The following is a 24,752-nucleotide window of genomic DNA, read 5'->3' as shown; positions in this document are numbered from 1 at the left end:
GCCAGCAGCTTCTCCCCAGCCTGATGTTGTCCACACATGCGAGGAATACTCATGTCTTAGTGCATCCGTAAGGCTTGTCTAGTGGGTGTTGAAGGCGTTCCATGGCTAGGATAAGCTTAAGTGGCTAGTGTATTACTAGGCGGTAAGCTTAAGGCCCAGTGACTATGTAAGCAGGAGCTCGAAGGGGGGAAGACCAGAGAGGAAGCTGAAATCGGGGCGACGAGGTCAGTGCTCATTTCTGGCCACAGAACTATTGTTCCCTTGGCTTGTGGGCCATATGGGTTGGACTGCGAAGAAACTATTGGACCTTTTTGGTGAGGGATTGATAACTTGGAGACGTCTACCCAACTGTTTCTGGGGTCTCTTTGCTAAGTTTTGTGTGTTTTTTCGAGAGGGGAACTCGTCAGGCTCTCAATGAGCGCACATTCCCGTCCGTTTCTCTTCTGGACCGAGTCAGGTTTGGCTCAGGTCAGGCCACAGTGTTTCTTTTCACTTATCCCTCCCCAAGACTGAGTGACTGACTAGAGATGGCCACCTTGGCCGCGGGCCAGTGCATCTGCTGTCAAGATCTTGAGCCATCAATCAGGTCGATTAAGAAGCGAGCAAAGGCTGGCGCCCTTAGAGGAGGGCCGGTTTTGCAGATCATGGCCCTGGACAAACGGAACGTGACACCCTGGGCGGCTGTTAAAGGGCGATCTAGAGCCCTTAATTCTACCTGGTGCGGTCGGCAACGTCAGAGGAAAACGTCAATCGACGACGGCGGAAATGAGACCTGCCCTTCCATGTCGCAGACCTTTGAGAGATGGGTTTGGTTGGATTCAGACGCCAAGTATCCACACTACGATTAGCCGGGGGCCGTGGAATGCGTGCTGTGCTGTGCTGTTCTGTGAATGATTGCCTGGTCTAGGTGGTCTGGGATGGACGGGAACAAGACGCCGGTAAGGGAAGTTTGAAGGGAAAATTGCTGACGGAGCTGGGTGGTTGAGAGCTGGAAAGATGCGTTACCGAGAGAACGTTCCTGCATATGAAAAGGTACGTACCTCACTCAGCCCCGCATAAACTCTGCGGAGTAGGGGTCCCATAGAGCTGGTGGCCAATCGTAGCGCATCTGTAGCGTCAGTGACAGGAAAGGTCCATGCGTCCACGGACCGGGGTTTCTGACGTGGGAGACGTATCACATTGGTTTCGGCCAACGGCCCGTTCGTGACCCGGGCAGAGCTCTTGTCTTGGCTGGGGGTCACGATGCAACAAAGTTGGTTTGGCTACAATTGCCAAACAGTGACGAGCACTACCTCAAGTGCCCAAGTGCGCGCCACTCTTGCAGAGCCAGAAACTTCCCCCTTCCAGCCTGGCAACCAGGGCACATGCCTGCAGGTCCAGGACCCTTGCTTGCATGCTTGCAGTACGGAGTACGCAGTGAAGCAGGGAGAAAGAGGAAGAGAGAGAGAGAGAGATAAAGGCTTGTCGGGAAAAAAGAAGCGCAAAAACAAGCTCGGCAGGGGTCACTACGCTACCTGGAAACGGCCTTCATCCCAATCGAGTCCCAAGGTCGATTAAGTCTCCTCCCCCCTGCAAACTATCCCATCTTTTTCCCCCTTACCATTGTTCCTTCTTCCTCGTGCCCCTCTCTCCCCATCAGACCAGCTTCTTTGATTGGTCTTATGCCCACGCGACTTTTTGCCGATTCGCTGAGCTTGTTTGGACCGCAGCGGAAACGAAACATGCAGAGCCCAGTACGGATGCTTACCATTCCTCCCAAGGATGCTACTATGCCAGTACTACTGCTACATTGCAGATTTCTGTGCCTGGCGTGCCTGGCTCTCGGAGCAAGGAAGCTGTAAGAGGCTTGCTGCCATCTGAACTCTCAACCTCGAATCTCTTGCCATGCACCCCCCCCTCCCCCCTTGCCAATGCTCTCAAGGGGCCTGGCCTTCCACGCTGTTACTGCCCTTTTCCTTGGCTAGATCACCCCTTACCGCACATGCTCACACACTCTATCTCTCCCTCCCATGCAAAGCACTCCTTAGTTGCCCAGTGCCAGTGCCAGTGCCAACGCCAATGCCAATGTCACCGCCACCCAAGAGCAGCAAGAGTAGACCAGGAGCAGGAGGAACAGCCTCCCGCTTACTGTAGCGTTTAACCACCCCGTACCCCTGTCGGGTCTGAAGCTTTGCGGTCGAGCGTATCTTGCTACCCGCATAGTGGGCTCCCGTGTGAACCGACGACGGAAAGAGAGCTAGCCGCAGACAATCCCCAGTAAGGACCCAAGCCGATCGGTTCCCCTCCCGAGTGCCAGGAGGCCATGCGCGCTTGCAAGATGCAGATGCGCCATGGGTAGTGTGCGATGAGCGTGGCCATCCATCTCCGTGAACCTTCTTTATCTACTTTGTTTCCCTCCTCATCTCGTTTTGCTTTCTCGCCCCTCTCTTCCCTTCTTCTCTTCATCCCGTTCACTGTGTGTCTTCTTCTATAAACCAAAAGCGCTGGTCTGCTTTCCTGGGTCCACCGGTTTTGCTTCTACTCTCCTTTCCCCCTTCGAGACCTCTTACTACCAACTGTCACTCCTTCGGACGACATTTAATTATTCTTGTAATCTTCTCTTCCAATCGACCGTCCCAGGTGGCACCGATCGAATCATTTTACCATCGCCCGATTCACTGTCCCCGGAGAACAGGCCGATCGAAAAGGAAATTATAAAAATCAAGTTTATATTCAAAAAAGGAAAAGCAACGCTTCAGACAAACATCAACCATGCCCTCCACGATGAAGACCGCCCTCGTCGCCGCCCTGGCCGCAGTTGCCACCGCTTTCCCCACCGGCGCCAACAAAAGACAAGCTCCTCCCGCTCCCGGTGCTCCTCCTGCTGCTCCCCCGGCTGCCCCTCCCGCTGCTCCCGCTGCTGGATTGACTGATATCGACATTCTGCAATTGTGAGTTGGATCTGGAGGAGAGAATGGCCCCAAGAAACAGGAAATGTCTGGACGGAAGTGTGGATACGGTTGACTAACACGGCAATCTCACAGCGCTCTCACCTTGGAATGGCTCGAGGGAACCTTTTACCAGCAGGGTTTCCAGAAGTTCCCTGCCAGTGACTTCATGGCCCTCGGTCTCACTCAGGAGCAAGTCAACGACCTGCAGCAAGTCGGTGCTACCGAGCTGTCGCACGTCTCCTTCCTGCAATCTGCCATTGCTCAGGCCGGTACCCAGCCCGTCCAGCCCTGCCAGTACAACTTTGGCTTCACCGACGCCGCCAGCATGGTAAAGACTGCCGCCATCCTCGAGAATGTCGGTGTCTCCGCCTATCTCGGTGCCGCTCCCCTCGTCAAGGACAAGGCCATCCTGGGCGCCGCCGGCTCTATCCTCACCATCGAGTCCCGTCATCAGACCTTCATCCGCGGAGCCTCCAAGCAGGTTGCTATTCCCCAGGCCTTCGACGCTCCTCTCGGTGTCCGTGCCGTCTTCTCCCTGGCCGCGCCCTTCATCACCTCCTGCCCGGCTGGCTCCAACCTTGCCCTGCAGCCCTTCCCCAAGCTGACCATGACTGCTCCCGCTGCCCCCAGCGCTGTCGCTATTGGTGCCCCCATCGTGCTCCAGGCCGACACCGCCGCGCAAGCCAAGGCCTGTGCCTTCACTACCGGCGGTCTCCAGCCCGGCGGCACCACCTTCAGCCCCTTCAACCCCCAGACCGGTTGCGTCGTTCCCTCCGGCCTGAGCGGTATCACCTACGTCTCCCTCACCAACCAGGCCCCGATGACCGGCGTCCTCAGCGATGACATTACCGTGGCCGGCCCCATGGTTCTTACCATCTCATAAGCGCCTTCTCGCGAGTTGGGGTCTGGTTTGATGCCCGAGTTGGCGGGCTCGAAAAGGACGTTACGGGTGTGTGTTGATTAATCCCGAAGTGTCAAGCGAGCAAAAAGAAAAGAAAAAAAGGGAGGAGAAGAAGCGCATGATACGTTCGCTTTCGACATACGAAATTATTGGGTTAGTCAAGCAAAGCAAAGAAGCAGCCAGTTTTTTCGAACAATGTCGACCTCTAAATTTTTTTACTTCTGTTTTCCTCTGACTCTTCAATCTCTCTCAAACTCCTCCCCCAATCCAACCAACAAAAAAATCCCTTTTTTTTCAATTCTCTGGCTGGTAGATAGCCTGTGTATATATGATGTCATATTATATATATTCCCAACGGGGTTCTCAGGAGTCGAGTCAAAGACTTTCCATGTATTGTTTAACTGGTAACACACTTTTATTTCTTCATCTCTTTTTTCTTTTCATTTTTCTCTCTCATCGAAAGCATCTTTGTCATCATATTCCCTTTGTCTACGTCACATGTCGAGGACATGGTAATTTTATTTTTATTTTTTTTGGGGAAAAAAGCGAGAGTCGTGGACCTGACAAAAAATCGTGCTGGAAAGCAGGATATGATACCAAGACAGAAACCATACCATCTCATGTTGCTTTTTGATCACAGAAATAAAGCACGATTTTTCTTGAAAAAAATCAAAAAAACCAAAACATGTTCACATAGGCAATCTTTCACCCCCCGTCCCCCCCTTTACCAAAGACAGCTTGAGAGAGAAAATGTTTTGAAAGACGAGGCAGTGAGTGCTGGAGACGATACGACTGAGGACCTGCTCAATTGAAAAAAATGCTATCTTTATCCGCTGCAAAAAAAAAAAAATTCAGATGGGGGTTTGTGTGTAGAGGTGAGATGTAAGGTTTTTTGAACGTGAGGACTTGGCATTGATGGCGATCAGACAAGGCGGAATGATGAGATGAGAATGCCAGGCGGCTCTCGTCTCGGTGTAAGCTCGGTAATGGATGATGATGAGTAACATGGAACCAACCTCTTGAGCCCAGTGCAGTGGGGAAGGGGGGAGGGGAGAAGCGTCAAAGCTGCCCTCTTCTTGAGCAAAACCACCCTCCCCCTCCTTCCCCCCTTGTCTTTGCGGTTTCGGGAGGGCGTTTGGCCGGCTGATTAATGCGTCGCTCCTTGTTCAGAACGTCTGCGTGCGTGCGTCCGTGGGGACAAGACAGAGATCGCTCGGATGCCGACGAGTAAAGTGGGTTTTCCCGTACGGCAGTTGATCGTTTGAGTTGCAGGATGCTGACAATTGGCGCGCAAAAAAAAAGACCCGTGGTTAATTCTTTCGTGGTTCTGTTTTTTATATTTTGGCTTTCGGATCTGGCTTCGGGAGCGGGTGTTGAGTGGTCTGATTCCTGATGGTGGATTTCTGTGTGCTCTGATGTCGAGGTGTTCGTTGCGAACTTTGTGAGTTGTAGATTTGACTTTTTTTTGCATAACTCTGGGTGGGTGTACATAGTATAGGGATGTGCCGGGATGGTTTGTTGCGATATAGACTTGGCTATATAGTCATCGCTGTAATGTTAATTATGAAGTATGGTCGCTCTGGCTTTGGTCCTTTGTTCATCTTGAGTTCCATTTCTCATGTTTACTTTGAATCAGGTCTTGATTATATTAGATGTCTTGGTGAAAACGGTGGATAGGTTTAGTATCCCAGCAAAAATTCCATGTGTCAATTCTAACTGTTGACGTTTCTACCCAGCCTGTGCCTCACTTAGGCCGCCCGACCGCCCCGCTGGCCAGACGCCGGTTATATGGGGCTGACCCGGCAGTCTCCTCCCAAACGTGGCAACCGGCCGGAAACTTGTTCTTCTCCCGTTCACTTCAAATCTCGCTTTTCCTGTACCTGGCATATGCTGCTGTTTATCACCGGTTTTCATCGTTTATTCCTGTTTGTTTATCCGTACAGGAATTCCTGAGAAACCAACAGTTGGTGTCCATCGTCGCTTCCCTCACTCGTTGTCTCCGCGGCCCTCTAATCCTCTACTTGTATTGTTGCTCATCTCACTATTTGAGTAACATGAATCTGTTGCGTTCGCAAGCTGACATTGAAACCCATATTACGCCGGGTGTCTCACTTGTTGCAAAAGTTTCCACAGGCAGCAACCCACCGCGTCGAAACGTGCCTTTCAACAAATGAATCCGATTATGACATGAAGTGAATATTTCCTCAAAGTTTAGTCTAGACAACTACACAGCCTGTTTTTGAACTCTTTTTTTTTTTTTTTTTTTTTTTTTGTGGATCAGAAACCCAGTAGTAGACACAATACCAGCCACCAGCCCTTCTGATCCAGTTGGCAACACTTACCACTGCTCACCACCAAGTTGAAGCCCGCTGCAACCACAAGAACCTGCATAATCTTGTCCATCTAGACGTAACAAAAGGCAAAAAATCCAAAAAGATGGACGATCAGGGAATCGAACCCTGGACCACTCACATGCTAAGCGAGTATTATACCACTAAACCAATCGCCCATGGTATGATCTAGCCCGGACTTGAACCGGAGACCTTCAGTGAACCAGGCGAGGCGGAGAGGCCTCGAACTGTTAGACTGACGTGATAACCAACTACACCACCAGACCATGTTGTTTGATGACTCATCTGGTGCGCAGGAAATATTTCAACGGTTCGCCGTCTGGTGGGTGGGGAGGGCATCGTGAAGCGAGGGGTGGGGACTGAGTGGGGGGGGGGGAGGTCTGTGTGCGGAATCGAGCCCATGCTGGCGATTAACGTTGTTCTCTCCTCTTTTCGATCTGGTTGATCTCAAAGACGGCATCCATCCGTAGCTGGTTTCTTTTGTATTTGCCAAGATTGCTATTGTCTTGTGTTGGTTTTGTTGCGGCGTCGGCATAGGCCAGTCGACACCGACACAAACATCGCATACCGTAGGCGCCGGGCTCCGTCTGAGCTATCTAATTGTTCATTCAAGAAGCGTTGCATATTGCTTCTGTAAAAGTTTCATTTGTCACGCGGTATACTTACCTAGCCTCCTCATCACATTGACTTATAGATGATATCCCGGAGTGTCGAAGGAAGCACGACAGCTAGATGTGACCTACAACAGATGTATTTTCTGCATTAACCCAAGTTCTCACATCTAGGCTATATTCTCTCAAGTATTCCTCCTTTGCTGCCTCTTCACAACTCATACTGGTCGCAGCAACCCTACTTTGACATGGATGTAATCCGGTGTCACCATACATACCAGATCAAGATCGGGCATGCAAGGCCAGGGGTCCGGGCAAAAAAACACATCATGACACAGATTTCGTGCACGTCATAGTTGGCCCTCCAACAGAGCTACAAAAACCTGAATTCGGATTTCCTAGATTTGAACGTATACGAAATAAGACGTCGTGCCGCAGCCATCCGATCTTCAACCCAAATACAATTGCAAGTGCCGTCCTGCCGAACCCCACGGCCAGTGAGGGGCTAACGCGGGGGTGTAAAGACGGTTCGGCCGGTCGCGTGGTGACGTCTGCGGGGCTGAAGCTTGCTGGAGAAGATGGAGAAGAAGGAGACAATAGTTGGGACGGAAGCCTCTTCCGGCTGCCGAGGGATGGAACTATCGTCACATCGACGGATCATGTACGGGTATACTTGCCCCGGTAATTATGCTCCCGCTGCGGGGTTGGACTGAGTTTCCTGGTGTTTTTGGAGCACCCCCCAAGAACGTTGGCGATGCCTTTCGCCCAGTCATTCTCGAACTTCCTCTAGTTTGTCTTGGATCAGAAGTAAGATGGATCGTCCGTTCAAAAAGGTAAGCTCCTGTAATACTTGTTGAAAATATCCATTGACGTAACAATGAGGTCGTAATTGTCGGAGCTGGTCCGTCTGGACTACTGCTGGCTCTCCTGCTTGCAAAGCATGGCATCCCCGTACACATCCTCGAGGCCCAGGATCACCTCGACCAGCAACCGCGCGCTGCTCATTATGGACCAGCTGCCATCCCGGATCTCCAGAGAGCAGGAATTCTGGAAGAGGTACGGCGTCGAGGCATGACGCTGAACACCTACTCCTGGCGTCGTTTCGAAGACCACAGTTCTATTACCGGATTCAACGTCAGCGTTCTGTCCGACGTGGACGGCGAGGATCTGCAAACCACTTGTCTTGTACTTCAGGAGCTGGACCAGCTGATGCTCGATGAGTTCTTGGGCAAGTACAATGGAACTATCAGCTGGGAGCATCAGGTGGTCGGTCTAGGACAGGACAAAGACCAAGCATGGGTGGATGTCGAAACCCCGAAAGGTAGACAGCGGATTGAGGCCGACTACATCGTCGGCTGCGACGGTGCCAACAGCGCTGTGAGGAAGGGCTTGTTTGGCGAAGAATACCCCGGGTGGACATGGGATACCCAGATCGTCGCGACGAACACGTACTACGACTTCGAGGGCAAGTTCGGTTGGGACGATGCCAACTTCATCATCCACCCCGAGCACTTCTTCATGGCGGCCAAGATCACGAATGACGGCCTGTATCGCGTGACCTACGGCGAAGAGCCCAATCTATCCCACGAAGAGCTGAAGGCACGCCAGCAGAAGAAGTTCAAAACAATGTTACCCGGACACCCAGATCCTGATGAATACAAAGTCATCAACTTTGCGCCGTACCGGATGCACCAACGCTGTGCGTCGAAATTCCGGGTCGGGAGGTTCCTCTTGGTCGCCGACGCCGCACATCTGTGTAACCCCTGGGGCGGCCTCGGCATCACGGGAGGCTTTGTAGATGCTGGGGGGTTGTACGACTGCCTTGCCGGCATCTGGGATGGCGTGGCTGACGACAGTATCTTGGATCTGTACTGCGAGAAGAGGCGGGAGAAATGGAGGACGGTGATTGACCCGATTTCACAGGAGAATTTCCGCAGGGTTTCGGATAAAGATCCGGACACAAGGCTGGGGCGGGATGAGTTTATGCGGCTGTGCCAGCGCGCTCAAAAGGATGAGAATTTCATGCGGGAGCTGATGATGGGAAGCTTGGATGTGAGATATGACTTTACTCTGCATTACAGGAGGTGAGCGTACAGTGGATAAGCGGTATTTTGTTCACCAGCTCGAATTGTACATGTAGGAGATTATGAAATTGTACAAGAGATTTCTTGGCAGCCGGCGCATTTTATTAAGTGACTGAAGAATGTCATTCTGCTTTTGAGAGCGGTTGGTTCAGGTGCAACATGCTAATGCTGGTATTCATGGCAGCAAAGTAACCAGGAAAAGAAGAGCCTTGTCTCTCTCGAGATTCCAGTCTCAGTCGCTCTGGTTAGAGTGTAAGCTGCGCTCTCTACCTAATGATGCAGGTTAGCTTCTATCGATGCCAGTGCTTAACTTTCGAATAAACCCTAGAGTCAGGGGCATCGATACGGGAAGCAGTCTGAAGGACCGTATTCGTTGTCATCTTATATGACGAATAATGCCGCAGTACCTTCGACTCTCGCTATTGGTCCCATGGTTAATTGTTATAGTAATAGCCACACAAGGCACCAACCTGGAACCGCCACGAGTTTGATATCCGCTGCGCCCATGCGGCGTTTCCAACAGCCAGAACCAACTGTGCCGCAACAGCCATGATGGACTTCTCCACCGTTCATATCGCCTGAGAATCCAAATCTGTATCAGTCACTTGGTTGAACCACATCAAAGATCGTTCAATAGCTTATGCATCGAGCTGCTAACATTTGTACAGGAAAGGTTGTGTATTGTAAGTTTGTTGGTCAAGTGTGGTACTACCATCTGGGTGGACCCATCTCATGACCCACACAAGCACAAAATGACCCAATCAGATTATATCGCTCGGCGGCTAATCCTGATGCCCAGGACCTGCTGATGACGGTTCTCTCACTGATTCACGTTTCTTTCATAACTGAAAGTTCATTTTCATGCGACAGAAACGTTCAAACAACTTAGGTCAAAGTATTCGATGCACAAATTTGAATATTCACAACTCGTTGCTAAAGAAACTCGCGTTTATGCATCTTCCAAATGGCACAGTCTGGTCCGGCCGCTCCCCGCCCGGGCCGCCCCCTCGATCATCGCTGTGGGCGCTTAACCACCACCTCTCATTCCTCGAAGCCCCAACCAGCGGGCCATGCCAACACCAAACCACTGCAGGAACCCTAGATAAAGTAACCTTGCGTTGGCGCGAGGTGGTATTCATCTATGAAAACAGCATGGCCTAGGCATAAAATCATGTGTATCGGCAAGTAGCCGCGCTGAACAATATGTTGGAACCGGGGCTCAACCTCCTGGTTCGTTTCGACGTCCCAAGCTGCCGGACTCAGTTGTGCTCCCTTAAGGCCGCGCTCTCCCATCACTTGATGGCATCAATTTAGATTCCACTCATCTCCGTCTCAGCTGTTTTCTCTCTCTGTCCGGTTTCTTTCCTTTGTTTGGCGTGGCGGCTGGCTTCCGCGGCCGTCTTCTGAATTTATTACAGTATACTCTTTGGCTCTTGTAGTTGTGGTTTCTGTATATGCCCTCCAGCCATTGATTCAGAATTTTACGGCAGCCGACAACTGCAGTTGTCATCCCGCGCTGATGGCCTACAAGCACCTAGAGGTCCACGAGACTCAGCTTCTCGGGTATCAGGGTGCCTTATCCGAGGAGAAGAGCAGCCGGAAGGATTCAATTCCTTGGCTCAACTCAAAAGACAAGCAATGCAGTCTTCAAAAAGGTTATAATCAGTCTTGGAAGGGAAAACTTTGAGCAACACCAGCTGATATCCTTCAACAGCGCACAAACACGGATGGAAGCCGTTAACAATAAGCGCACCGGTGCTCTTCTCTTTTGCCTTCATTTCCTTTGTTATCGCCGCCATTATTGAAGTCCTCGCACAGCAAAGCAACAAAAACGGAGGCCTTGCTCTTTCCCCCACCGCAACCGACATCCCGGGTTACGCGAAGTTCGGTTATCTTTTCTTACCTACAATTGTTGCCGTTGTATACAGTCTACTTTGGAGTTGGATCGACCTGGATGTGAAGCGGATACAACCATGGCTTGAAATGTCACGGCCAGGGGGTGCCACTGCGATGCGTTCAGTCTTTTTGGACTATCCTTATGACTTTGTTGCCTTCGTTCCAATGAGGGCGGCGAAGAGACGGTAGGTAGAAACCGACCTCCAAATATAGGACTGGGCTGACGGGTTGTAGCCACTGGGCCGTGTTTTATAGTGGAACGGTAATGGTAATGATCTTTTGGCTAATCACTCCCCTTCTGGCTGCAATCATGGGTAGTGGACCAGTTGATATGCGGCGTGAAGTGGTTGTGTCCACGAATGAGGTTGTCCGACCGGCTTCAGAGCAAGTCGAAACAATGGATCAATCCATCCTCAACGAGGGCTATGCTATCACTTGGTTGGATCAGCCATATCCGCCTTACACTACTGCTGATTATACACTACTACCGTTTGTGGTAGATAGCGACACAAAACGAGCGTCTTCAACGAATTGGACTGGAACTACAACCAAGTACTGGACTCAACTTGATTGCTGGCCAGCTGAAATCCATCCGGGATCCTCAACGTATGATTTCCTTGACGGCAGAGGTTGTAATGCCAGTGACATTACACCCTATGGCTTCATACCAAGCGTCGAACAACCCTACAAGATGCAGTACATCGGCTATCACAACAGCGCCTGGGCGGACTACTGGCTGTCCATGACATGCTCCAAAGCCGCATCTCACCAATTCCTGGCAATCTGGGCTAGGTACAGAGAGAAGGAGGAAGTCAGCTCCGTCTTCTGCGAGACAAGTTATTTCAAGCAGCAAGTTAATGCCACTGTCTTTGCTGATACGAAAAAGCCTCACGAGGACTCCATCGTGCCAGTTGGCCCTAGAGAGAAACTGTCATCGACGGAATTCAACTCTTCTGCTTTTGAACACCTCTTAGGCGCCGGCGTCTCATCTACTGAACTCGAGACAACGCGGGAGCATCCTTTCGGACAACTGCTAGAACAGCACCATCAAGTCAAGCAATTTGGCCTGAGGTGGCCATCATCGCCACTGGTAGGTTTCGCTATTGGTTCTCAAAACATATCTTCGCTCGATGTGTTTCAAGACAACGATTTCTTGGGCGATGCATTCAATGCCACACACAAGCTACTGTTCTCTCTCGCATTGCGCCGCATGCTCACAAACTCTTCAACCGAGGCCACAGAGCAGGGTGTGGCGGATATTGTACGGCACGGCATCATTGTCAGTCGGCTTTTTTCGGCTTTGGTCGAAGGGCTTCTATTTTTGGTCGGAATTTTCTCATTGCTCCTGTGGTGGCATGGCAAGAGAGCACCGAGTTGCCTCAACGCGGACCCGGCTTCCCTTGGATCACTAATGAGCATATGCCAAAACAGCTCGACTTTGTTGGAAAAATTCTCCGGAAAAGGCTGCCTACCCGATGAAAAACTCCAAGAAGCATTCCAGGATAAAAGGTTCCAGTTGATCTGTGGATGTCAAAGCCGGTCAGGTGAGATGGTCATTAAGGTCGTCGATACTCGAGAAGAATTCGTTGAGAGTCAGCGTATCAGCTTGCCCGAGCCCGATATGGCTCTCTCTGTGGGTCATTACTCGCCTGTGAAGCCACTTGCGCTGAGACGCGAGGTTGGTTTCTTGGTCATACTGTTGATGGCTGGTGCCGTAACTGCATTGATCTACTTGAAGTTACAGGAACAGCGCATTGGAGGTAAGGTCACTTACAAAGACGGTTCTGGGACGAGACTCATCAGATGACAGGACTCATCAGACCGACGACAAACTTCGAGGTTCTCCAAATTCTCGAGAACTACGTGCCAACGGTGTTCGCAACCCTACTAGAGCCGTTTTGGGTCCTATTAAATCGACTACTCTGCACTCTCCAACCCTTCAAAGATCTCTGGGCAGGCCAACGACCCGCCAAAGGCTCTATCAACGCCAGATATACCTCCGTACCTCCCCAGTTCGTCCTTTTTCGCGCGGCTAAGTCTGGCCATTTGATTTTGGTGGGAATCTGTCTCTTGGCAGTTCTTTCTAACTTGCTTGCGGTTGGACTTGGTGGTCTCTTTAACGAGTTTCCAGTTGTTGTTAATAAAACTTGCGACTTCCAGCAGTCGATGAAGCCACTGATGAACAACGATACGGTCAACGGAGTTGTGAGCAAACAGACTTTCAGCGCTAATGTCATTTCCTACGAATCACAGTTTTACATCGCGATGAACAACGTCACCCAGGGCACTCCCTTACCGGCGTGGGTGAATCAGGGATACTTCTTCCAACCTTTCAAAACAATACCAGGGGACGTGAATCAGGGCGACGCATATAAGGCTTCAACCAGAGGATTTGGGGTTGAACCATCTTGCTCGGCCGTCAGCACAGTCAAGAGTCGAGGACGAGCTCCAATTCTGAATTACACCTTTGCCCGCGACGGGCAGACAGTTCCCGACTGTCCTACAACATATCAGGAACCAAAATTGGACCTGAACAAAACCAATCCAAACCTACCGAGTGGTCCCTCAACAGCCGAAGTCGTGACCACGCTCACCCGAGATACCGGTAGTTCGCCTTGCGAGATCCCGCTTGTTCTCAGCTGGTCACGAAGTTCAGAGGTATTGGACAAAGAGGATGGCGAGATGGAAACTTGGTTCGTCGTGTGCACGCCCGTCTTTACCACCAGCATGTTCGACGTCACCGTGGATCCGCAAGGCCACGTTCTCAATGCGATCCAGACATCAGAGGCCTCCCCAACGCTCGATTATCCCCTCTCTACAAACAACACGGACGTCATCACGACATACTTGAATCGCATACTCAGCGGAGCCCCCTTCCCCTGGCACAACGACACCCTGTCCCGCGACTGGATGAACTACCTACTAAAGATCCAGCCCGGTAACGCCAAAATTCTTGACCCTCTAACGACCCCGAACACCGCCGCTCTGGTCCCATCGATCGATGCAGTCTACCGCCAGCTCTACGCCATACTTCTCAGCCTAAACACTCAATTCTTCGAAAAGTACGCGGAACCGATCACGATCACGGGTACCGAACGACACACCGAAACCCGCATTTTCATGGACAACACCGCCTTCATCATCAGCCTCTCCGTGCTAGGCCTCAACATCATCGTAGCCGTCCTTCTCTACGGCGGCTCAATCAAGCACTTCCTCCCGCGGTTACCCACGACCATAGGCTCCTTGCTCGCCTACGTCGCGCCTAGTAGGGCGGTGCGCGAGTACGACGGGCCGAACAGCCTCACAACCGCGACCTTCAGTTTCGGACGATATGTCGGCGACGACGGCCGTGCACATGTGGGCATTGAAATGGATCCTCTGGTTATACCCGTGAAACTGTCCGCGCTGAAGAAGGGCGATACGGAACCGAGAACGGGACTGCTCCGGAGGGTTTTGGGACGCAAGAAGTCGGGACGAGGGGATACGTGGCTCTGAAGGAAGACAGAAGCGAGACCGAACAGCATCATTTCATGGGAGGGAATCTTGGAAGAAGAAAGAGAGAGAAAAGAAAAAGGAAGGGGGGGGGGGGGGGGGGGGGGGGCACTCTCGAAGGTTTTGGGGGATAATCATACTGTGGCGTTTGGGGTCTTTGGGACGGTAGGGTCATATTACGATCACGACGAACGAAGCGACATTTCAACCAAATATCGGATTTGCGGCTGATTACGGTAAAACATTGGGAATCATGCGTGTACTGTGGCGTTTCGATTCAGTTGTCGGTAAGCAGAAACCGAAAAAGTAAACAAAACGGAACACTTTATCCAGCTCTCACTCCCCCCTTCTCTCTCTCTCTGCTTACTCGTGCACCACGTCCATGCGTCTTGCAGACAGACGCACCGTCGTCCAAAGTGACATGTGTCATGGCCATTTCAGCTCGACAAGGAACAAACCCCCAAAATCGACTTTGAGACTCAAAACGTCCACGGCAAGGGTTGCTGCTCTCAAAACTCTCATAAGGTTTAGGTTACGTCAAGCTCCCTGTTATCCTTTCAAAACCCCACGAGGTCAGATCCTTGAAGCCAGGACCTCCCTTCTGCAGGGACGTCCATCCCCCTCCACCCCACGGGCGGCGTCGGTGAGTGTGTGTGTGTATGAATAACGACATCGGACTTCGAGCCTTTGGGCTCTTAGTGGCCGGCCCATTGCGCTTTGGCACGAGACCATAGTTTGGAGATGGCCCAGCTTTGATTGAGGTGGGGGCAGCTGAACAAGCTCAGCTTGTTTTGAATTTATCGGTTCACGGGGAACAGTTGTTGTTGCTTTTAATGTCACATGTGGCATCAGACGAAAAATATGAAAACTCATATGGCTAAGTAATGGATTTTGCTATTGGTGATCTCACGATCTTTTTCAGTGGTAGCTAATGTAGACATCTAGCTTTTTGAGAGCTTGCAAAGAAGAAATGTGTACAAGATATATACAGAAGACGGATGTAAATGTCCAAAGAAAAAACAAAAAACGCCGCAAATCTTTGTGCCGTAACCTGTATGTCGTTCATGAAGTTGTCCAATGTGCCCCGAGGTATCATATCCCATAAATGCTAAACCGTTCATAAAAAGAGTGTGCGCCATCGACCAGCTTAGGCGGAAGAACGGAAGCGGAGGGTACGCTTGCGGCCATTTCTGGTCACAACCATGGAGATTGAGGAGCCCATGCCGGCTGTGCAAGAGGTGCCAGAGGCCAATTGTTGAATGGCGGACCAGGTACCGCTGGCGCAACGTTGGAAAGAAGTACCGCCAACGCAGTTCCAGGCGCCTTCGTCGGTGCAAGCAGCACCAACAGTCTGGGCACCAGCACCAGTCTTGGGGGTGTCAGTACCATTGCCAGAGCCGGAGCCAGAACCAGAACCAGAGCCGGAGCCATTGCCGGAGCCATTGCCTGACGAGGGAGCGGCGCTGGGCTTTGCGGTGGCGACGGGAGCCTTGGTAGCAGAGGCAGTAGCAGAAGGAGCGGAATCGTTCGGGACGGTGATGAAGACACCGCCAGGGATGGAGGCTCCGCCGGTGGGCTTGGCCTTGGAGGGAGCAGAAGTGGGAGTGGGAGTGGGAGTAGGTTGACCAGCTCCGTTGCCGGCGGTGCTGCTGGGAGCAGGAGATTCGCCAGAGCCACCACCGGAGCCGCCGCCAGAGCCGCCGCCAGAGCCACCACCGCAGGAAGGAGTCTTCAGGACACTGGCGTCACCAAATCTGTCGACAAACTTGCCAGCGTTGGGGAACTTGACATCAGTACCCTCTGCCGTCTGGCAACCGCCAATGTTGGCAACAAACATGTCGGGAAGAGCTTCATAGGCCGTCTGAGAGCCGCCAGAGCCAGTGATGGTGACGGGGCCGCAGTTCATGTACATCTCGCGGTTGCCGACCTTGTTGAACCAAGTCCAGGCGATAGTTCCATTACCAGCGGGCATGTCACTAGGAATGTCGAAGTCGTACTTGTCCTGGTTCTCCTGGTTGGCGTTGTCACCGAGGTTGCCCGCGGCGTTCTTGGCAGGACAGCCACCCTCGATGGACTTGATAACCTTCCAGACGCTGTTCTTGTCGGGCTTAGCATCGTACGTGATGGAGACCTGGCAGGAACCGCCACCGTGAACGGCGGAGCCAATGAATGCAAGCTGGCCACCGCCACCCTGAGCGTATACGTTGGTAGCGCCCTGAGCATCATAGACGCTGGATCGCTGCTTGCAAGGGAAATCACTGCCGTCAGCAGCGAGAGGGCTGTTGTTGAGGTCGGAAGCACCATAGGGCTGAGGCGAGCTCATCTTCATGTGGGCACTGGCAAGGGTGGCCAGGCCAAAAGCGACAATTGCTTGAGTGTACATTTTGAATGTTGTTGAGTGATGAGAATCTAAACGTTCCAGACGGTAAGATCTCAATGTGGGTTGTCGTTGTGACTGTGAGTTGATAATTCGAACAAAGTCGTATGTTGAGTTGGTACTCTTGAAACCTTTTAAATCAAGTTAGCTTCAGCTCGACTGAGTTCAACTTCATCCAACAGGTTCCTAGCGACAGCGCATTTGTTCCTCAGCAGGACCGACTCGAAGCAACTGGTCACAACTGTAACAAGAACATTGAGACGATCTTTCCAAAGAATGGCATTGTTCGTGGCACAAAAACGGGCCGCTTTGTAGAACAAAAGCATAGAAACCGACCAAGCAGCCAAGGTCTCGAGCCGTCCCTTTGATGCTGTGAAGCTGCAGGATTCCGTATACTTACAGTGTCTTCTCGCTTTGTCTGCTTGGGGAGCTTGGACGCTGCGGGATGTTTCAACAAAGTGTTTAGAGTGAAGACTGCGAATCGTAAAGTCGAAAGGTCTCGAAGTTTCGTTTTGTTGTCGTAAAATTCCGGATTGGATGGTAATGCACCAGGCGAGTTGGGTTGATAGGATGTCGAAAAAGAAAAATAAGGACTAGCCTTGTTGAATGAGAGGTGAGAGAAGGTAAGTGTCGAAACGACAAGTGCTTTCGAAGCCCACAGAAGGAATGTGAGAAGACGTGATGGTCCAAGAGGATGAGGAACAAAAAAAGAGAGTGTTTCGAGGTAGGACGAGGCCCGGGTCTTATAAACCTAGATGGGCCAGGCTGAAAAGATACGATGGGAATGCGGAAAGTAGTGACAGACAGGGCCCACGGGCAGAATATGCAGAGCTTAGAGAGAGTCTAGAGACGAAAATGGAAAGGAGAGGCAAAAAGCAACTAGCACGGCTGCAGAGAACGGCGGTAATCCTAGAACGATTGGAAAACGATGGACTGGAGGTCGGACCGGAGAATGGAGAGCTGGATAGATCGGTCCACTTGGGACGGGAAAGACATGGCGTTCTTTTAGACAGGCGTCCAACATCTCAGCCAGTCAAGCTCAGCCATGGACGACAGCCCAAGGGGATTCGAGGCATGGTGGATTGGGCCAGGGGGGGCAGGGGTGGACTGTTGAAGAAGGGGAAGCATGGACTTGAGGATATGATAGGCCGGAGAGCAGCCCCTCGGCTTGTTTCGACACGGCACGAAAAAGACCAGACTAAACATTCTTGTGAAAAGGTAGGGGTGGGTAAGGATGATCGGGCATCTGGAGGTTGTCTGGATATGGGCTTTCCAGACTTAGACATGGCTCCGTTCCTAGACATGGAGGGACGGGGACCTTGCAGCAAGACGCATAGTGGTATGCTGCGTGTTTTTTTGTGAGGTGGATGCCCCTGACTAGGCTGGTCTGGGAGAGAGAGGGAGCGTCTGTGGACCAAAGATGATGTGGTATAGGGAGGGATTGGTGAGGAATTTTTTGAACTGTCGTTGCTGGACAAGATGAATGGCTGGGAGATGTGGGAAAGAGAGACAAGTGACACCGAGCAAGAGGCACTAGGGACTAGTCGTGTCTACCAGGGAGGGGGGAGGCCCGGACAAGAGGCAGGGGCCAGGGAACCACGGAGAGCAGGGAGCAATGACCAAGGGGTGCGGTGTGGACGTGTGGAGCCGTTGACACAGGGAGCTTGCTGGCCAACGCCGGTACGTACCCCTTGCCTGTCTTGCTCGGAGGCGACATGTCATTGGCTCTCTCGGTTCACGCTAACGGAGCACCAAGAGCACGTTCCTTGCCAATCAAGTACGTACTTCTGCAAGTCCCTACAGCTCTTCGATACGTACTTCCACCACCACTTGGGAATTATACGTGGTGGTTTAAGCAGTCAGATCAGGAAAGGGGCGCGGCAAGATGGAGGATGTGTGCAACCATGTGTTCCCTTCCAGAGCACTACTATGTAGTGGAGGCAACCCTCTACGTAGTAAAGCACTGGAAATAGCGGCAGGAAGCGCGTGAGCTGCAGCTTTCAAGACAGGAGAAGCACCAAAATGGCGGAGGCTACTGCAAGGCACCATCTGTGAGGTGATCACAGCATGCAGTAGTTAGTAGGTTGCGACAACTCAGATAGAAACAGAAACAACTGTCCATACAGCTTAGTACGTCCGAATAGCCGCCAAGAAGGTGTCTGGACACTGGCGCTGCACTCGAATTATTCTGGTTGCCTGCTAAATCCAGGCTTTCATCCATACTATCTTTTTTCGTGTTGTTGTGTTGCCTTGCACCACGCATACCACCCTGTCCTGACCTTACGAGTCTAGAGTAGAGGGCGCAAGGGATCTGCCTGCAGTCATCCTGTCCAGATCGCACTACACACGGGTAACAGGCGAATTGCCTCGCGAGCTAAATGTAGGTTTACTTTTTTCCCCTCCTATTCTCTTTTAGCAGCAAACAAGCGGATGATGCAAAGGCATGATTTTGCTGACTGACGGGTTCGCCGTATGCGCGGACTGAATCCGAAGTCAGAAATACGGTACCAAAAATGCAAAAGTCTCACTCATAGTGCAGCCGAACATCCCAGGCCATCTGCCATTTCGGGCAACAGGCGGCCTCCAATCAGGGCAGATCGAACCTTGGACTTGGAAACTGGAGGCGACCGATAATTGCGGCCCTCTCTCCCAAGGCTTTGGTGGCGACCACTTAGATGCGTCACATACCCTCGTAAAAAAAGATACGTCACCCTGCGGCGCAACCTTGCCTCACCACATTGGCTAAAATGGCCTTTACGATGGTTCAACTCGTGAGTCCTTCTTTCTCTGGCTCTCTCCTCCGTATAGACCCTGGTCGACCACCGAGCGCAAGGATTTAGTGTAGTCAATTCTTACACAAAACTAACATCCAGGGGGATAAGGGGCAGAGAAAAGGCGCCCAAGGACTAGATTCTTGATCGTGTCGCCGCCGTCGTCGCGCCGTGAGCCTCTCCCGTACTTCCAGCCCCAATGAGCTTGAACAACCAGCAGGTGACAGACAGGACGAGTTGGAAAGAGAAGGAGATGTCAGGGTCAAGGATCGGACTAGTGGGTCGATGACTTGACAGGGGTATTCTTTTCGACCGTTCCGCGGCTTTCGGCAAGGCCACAACCTACGAACCAGGGGGCCCGAAAAAGAGCAGAATAGGGGCAGACATTGCCCGATGTGTGGTTCGTCGATTGATGGGTCGGGCTTCCAAGTTCCACGGCATTCCTTTTCCATATACTGGGTGCGCGATATCGACCACAGGCCAAGACACTTTTTTCTGGACCATCAGCCCACCGCTTAGACCATCAAAATGTACGACTTGACTAAGTAAGGGCGAAAAAGAAACAAAAACTGGGCGGCAAACAGACAATGCAGCAGAAGGCGAGACATGCAACGGGCATGGCATGTCGAGCCGGCGAGACTGGAATGGAAAAAACGTTGGCACGGACACCCACCTTGCCAACTCAGTTCACCGACACACACCGAGGGATGGCAGCATGGTAAATGCCTTACAAAAGGCATGCAGATAAACGCCAGAGACATGGGCAAAAATGCAGTGTACCGCTTCAAAGCCCCCGCCTACACGTCCATTGTGTGCATTGTCCGCTGCTACTTTGACAATGCCAAGCCAAGCCAAAGTCAAAAGACACAAGCACGTTGATCGACAAGATTCTCCCGAGTCAGTGATGGGTGACCCCCGTTGAAAATAGAAGTAGAAATTTAAGTGCATACACTACAATAGCAGTATCCATCCACTCAAATTACGGAGCCTCACAGCCTGTGTCTTCGGATGACCAACCAACTCAACTTAGCATCGACCTCGGTATTCCCGCCCTGACCATGAACATGAATAATATGCTTGTGGGCTGTGTGGCATGGCAATCTGGAAAGTGGGAGAATGGAGCAGCACCACTGTATCCAGATAGCCAGCCGTTTATTGTGGCTGTTCTTTGCAGGGCCTTTCCGGAGGTAAGCACCTTAACACGTCATAAGTCACTTTCCGGCCAAACCGTGGTGGCAGTGTACCTTTCTCCCCACTGTTGGGCTGATAGCGGGGTCTTTTCTCTTTTTATACTACGGTGCCTCGTGCATGCCGGAGTTCGGTCGGCGTGGGCTGTGGGCTGGCTTAAACGATCAACGGCCATATCCACCGACAACATGAAGAAAAGCAACGGGAAGCGGATCATACCAACCCTCTGTTTGCCCGTCATTCTTTCATTCTTTCTCAATGCCGAGCCCTCACATGTCCATGTGCACCTACGTAGTATGGATGCAGGCACACACATTCCAGAGCCCCTGACAGTGTTACCTTGCCTGGGGGGCATTTTGGTTCCCCACTGAATCGGGGAGCAAGCGGGGAATTCGGTTGACCAGGCTAGATGCACTTGTGCAGGCGCAGGGGGCAAGACAACGGGGATTTTTTTTTCTCTCTTTTTCGCTTGTCAGGGGTTCGCCTGCCCACAAACTCACAACGAGGAGCCCTCTCTCCTGTCTGCCCACAGATTGAGCGCATTTTGTTACTGTAGGCTGTCGTCAGTGACCTTAGAAGCCCTACAATGACTGGAGCACATGCTACGTTGTACCATACATACGAAGGGTCTCGTCACAGAGGGGCCACTCGAATTGCTGGAAGAAACGATCCCCCCCTTGCCAGAAGCGAGAAATGTGAAACAGAGGCAGTTTCAAGACCCCCAAGTTCGCCTCTTCCCCTTTCGGACATTGAGCTTTCTGTCGTGAACCACTGACAGCGAATCAACACACTATTAGTCGTCACCTGTTAATGTGATGGTGAAGGGATCATTTAGTTCCTGCTTCTTCAAGCTAAGCTTTTTTGCCCGTTTGTTTCTTCAGACAACCACATCATCGCGGCACGCGGCATGCGGAGGCATAGCGTGTACCATGACCATTTAGTCCTAGACCACCCAGGACCAGTCATTGTTCTTTGTCTACCGACTTGTCGTCACAACGACACCCCTCATCAGCCAAAGCGTTTGGGGTAAGCGCTGGAAACAGAAACGTCGGCAAGCTGAAAACTTGTCACAGGTTGTCAACGCTGCTGCTTTCGGTTCACCTCGCCGTTGGCCAGTCATCTGACAGCTTACGGGAACGACAAGTGCGCCAAAAGGTTGCTCAAGCTCAGCCTGTGGCTTTCAGCTGTTTGGACCTGCGACCACCGACGCAGCCTGGTCGCCCGGCTGTCACTCTGGCACGTTCATCAATCACTCCAGGAGCCCAAAGCCCACCATTGTGAACCCTGCCCCGGCCCAACTCCCGGCCTTTGCCTGACCGCAATGGACCGCCTCTGTCGGCTGTTGTCCACTGTCACGTTGCTGATCGCCACCCCGTTTCCACTATTTAATGTCCGGATTGAAGTGGCCCGGACTCTACGACCCAGTGGGCTCACAGGGCTCGCGAAAGCGCTTCATTGAGAGAAAGGGTGACGAGAGAGCACAAGACTTGGGTGACGGGGACCACGGCGCGGCGTGCTACGTACTCCCTGTTTATCTTCGTCCGCTCTAACCCCAGTCTAGTTCAATCGTCCGAAGGTGTTCAAGAAATCCCTCCTCTGTGCCTACGCTGGCATGTCGCGGTCCGTGTTCCTACATACCCTGAAGGACGCAGACGCAGGACGTCGCTGGTTGGCGCATTGAGCGACCCGAGCCCATGTCAATAGGCGCAGGTTTGGTAGACAGGTCCGTGGGGGGGGGGGGGGGGGGGGGGGCTGAGAGACATCTCCTTCATCTTCAGACGATCTTGTAGGACCGACTCTCGTACTCGTGACATGATGATCGACCAGAGAATCACAGCCGACGACGTACTCGCTACGAAACGACGCTGTCCTGCTCGCATGAATCCCCCGACATGAGCTTCTACCCTTAGTCCGGGTCCCTGACCACTTTCCATTTACTCACCTTGACGCAGCCGGATTGCCATACTAGAGCCATGGAAGCCGCGTAAATAATATCGGGGGTCCCTAGTATTGACCAGATTCGGCGCCTCAGCATGAAAGATCGCCTCTGAGCCACAACAAGATCCGAACATTTCCCAGCCGACGCCACCACAGCTGCCCCTGTTGGGAGCCACTTCTTGACACTGCCTGTGGCTAATTGTCCTTTTTTTGCCTGCCGGAGCCACATGTCTTCGTATAAACAAGAGGCCCCGGTGGCTCGTGAGTCGTACATCGTGCTCCCCGAGGTGGGCGGTTTCCGCGGTTGTACCGCCCTGCAAAACCACCGACATGGACTATATCGGATGCCTCTCTGTTGCCATCCCTGCCCAGCTGGAAAATTCCTGTTGAAGTGCCGACCGCGACCAGCATTCCTTACTATTCGAGTGGCCAAAGTGGGTCAGCATTGTTCACGAGTTGGCCCTTTACACGCCCTCACGACACGCCGGCGTTTGCTGTCGTTGCTAGTGAATGTTTTCGGTCTTTTGGTTCGCTTTTTGGTCATGGCATGATTTTCAGCCGCTCAGCTCGACGAGAACAGGGCGGGGACGGCCACTCAGCATGCTTGTACCGAGCTTGAGCCACTTACAACAGTTTGTCTATTCAGTGGGCGTTTGCCCGCGGTATCTCGACGTCTTGCCTAGTGCTGCTGATTGCCCCACGATCTGCAACTTCTCCATTTGAATGGTCGTATTGGCGCCCATATTCGGCATGTAGACGACGGCTGCGATAGAAGAACGACATCACATTGCGTTATATCCCAGGGGCTACGCAAGCTGGACCCTAGAAGGTAACAAGGCTGGCGGCAGTCATCGGGCATCAAAAGTAAACATCGTGGTCTATTTGCGCAATCCTCGCATCCCTTGTTTCATCTATCTGTAGCGTCATAATTGTTCTTCCTTGACAGTCCAGTCGGGGTAACCTGTTCCCCAATTGCTTTGGGGTGCTGATTTGTTCCCCGTCTTACACCGCCTTACGGCCCAGTCGTAGACATGCAGCAACGTCCTGATTCTTGGAGCCCATCAGAAAACTCCGTTTGCCGCCATGTAAGAAAAAAAAAAAAAGTTGTCTGACCACAAGACTCGACGTAGACTTGCTTAAGCACCATCTTGCTTGACCGCATTGTCATTTCCATTTTCGTCGTGACCCCGCGCATCTTCGTGTTCTATTTTCTCAAATTCGGCAAAGTCATCGCAGCCTAGATTGTTTTATCCCAGAACGTTAGTGACGGCGTCTTCAAAAAACCTACGAGATTGGCCAGCAACACCCCTCTCTTCACCCAGCCACCCAGATTGGGAAAGAGGTTGGGAAATCGAGTGAGAAAAGAAACGGCAATGTCTCACCTTCGAAAACGTAGCTCTCGCGTGTCCAGACATGCATCTTATCCTTGCGGAACTCCTCAAAAGACCACTCCACCCGCTCGAGGTGCTCCGGGTGCCTGTAAATGTACGCCGTGGCCTGCTTTTCCTCCCCCTTGCCGTCATCACCGCGGACCTTGACTGTGACGATCCTCTTCTCGTACTCGGAACCCTCGAACAGGTCGAGCTTGAGGACGTTGGCGTCCGTGAGACCCGTCGCGTAGATGCCGAGCACTGAGCCGCCCTCCTCCGGAATCATGCCGGGGTAGTCGGCGAACTTGACGCGGTGGCGGGTGTAGTTGTCCAGGACGGCCGGGGTGAAGGTGTAGAGGTCCTTGATGACCTGGGGAGGTCTACCGTTGCCCTGCGTCACTGTGAAGAAGACCTTGGGCTCCATCTGCCACATGTGTTAGCGAGGCTCCGTGAGGGGCTAGCTAGGTGAGGTAGGTTCTGACCAAGGTGCCTGTTCGCGTGGTTAGTGTGTTGTTATGAGATGGCGATGAGAGAGGCTTACCGTAGAAGAACGCAGTGTGTGGTCCACTCATCTTGAATATCTGTTGCCTTACAAATGGAATGGTAAAATGGTAAGGTGTTCTACTGGCGGCAAAGCTGGTGTAGTTGGAATAGTAGAAAGCCGACTGCCAGATTGTAGTAAGATGGAGATAAATTTCTACATGTCATTAGTTACCGGGACTGGCTTATCAATTTTATGGTTGTTGCGTCTTGGAAAGACGTCTGATTCACTTACCTATCGACGTCTGCAATCACAACCTTTGATGCAGCAGTCCCAGTGACAAACAGCCAGGTACGTGTAGG

At 52.0% G+C, this 24,752-nt stretch overlaps 5 protein-coding genes across 5 annotated transcripts; 3 read left to right on the top strand and 2 right to left on the bottom strand.

The window, feature by feature from the left end:
• Positions 1–2,751: 2,751 nt before the first annotated feature.
• On the top strand, positions 2,752–3,813 carry CTRU02_201658 (twin-arginine translocation pathway signal; the record flags this gene model as incomplete). Its single annotated transcript, XM_036729130.1, has 2 exons — positions 2,752–2,930; positions 3,024–3,813. 2 exons carry the CDS (start codon positions 2,752–2,754, stop codon positions 3,811–3,813), a joined length of 969 nt encoding a protein of 322 aa, XP_036579281.1.
• Positions 3,814–7,605: 3,792 nt separating this feature from the next.
• On the top strand, positions 7,606–8,881 carry CTRU02_201657 (Para-nitrophenol 4-monooxygenase 1; the record flags this gene model as incomplete). Its single annotated transcript, XM_036729129.1, has 2 exons — positions 7,606–7,626; positions 7,676–8,881. The coding sequence occupies 2 exons, from the start codon at positions 7,606–7,608 to the stop codon at positions 8,879–8,881; spliced, it is 1,227 nt and encodes a 408-aa protein (XP_036579280.1).
• Positions 8,882–10,396: 1,515 nt separating this feature from the next.
• On the top strand, positions 10,397–14,268 carry CTRU02_201656 (uncharacterized protein; the record flags this gene model as incomplete). The annotated part of the gene is made up of 4 exons (XM_036729128.1): positions 10,397–10,532; positions 10,592–10,958; positions 11,008–12,533; positions 12,584–14,268. The coding sequence occupies 4 exons, from the start codon at positions 10,397–10,399 to the stop codon at positions 14,266–14,268; spliced, it is 3,714 nt and encodes a 1,237-aa protein (XP_036579279.1).
• Positions 14,269–15,412: 1,144 nt separating this feature from the next.
• On the bottom strand, positions 15,413–16,648 carry CTRU02_201655 (glycoside hydrolase; the record flags this gene model as incomplete). Its single annotated transcript, XM_036729127.1, has 1 exon — positions 15,413–16,648. The coding sequence occupies one exon, from the start codon at positions 16,646–16,648 to the stop codon at positions 15,413–15,415; it is 1,236 nt and encodes a 411-aa protein (XP_036579278.1).
• A 7,027-nt stretch (positions 16,649–23,675) lies between these two features.
• Positions 23,676–24,481, bottom strand: CTRU02_201654 (AIG2-like family protein; the record flags this gene model as incomplete). The annotated part of the gene is made up of 3 exons (XM_036729125.1): positions 23,676–23,776; positions 23,922–24,340; positions 24,450–24,481. 3 exons carry the CDS (start codon positions 24,479–24,481, stop codon positions 23,676–23,678), a joined length of 552 nt encoding a protein of 183 aa, XP_036579276.1.
• Positions 24,482–24,752: the final 271 nt, after the last annotated feature.

The sequence above is a fragment of the Colletotrichum truncatum genome, assembly GCF_014235925.2.
Source record: "Colletotrichum truncatum strain CMES1059 chromosome Unknown Contig_0001, whole genome shotgun sequence".
Classification (NCBI taxonomy): Eukaryota; Fungi; Ascomycota; class Sordariomycetes; order Glomerellales; family Glomerellaceae; genus Colletotrichum; species Colletotrichum truncatum.
Note: the sequence above shows the minus strand (reverse complement) of the source record. Positions and strands in the feature narration are given on the sequence as shown.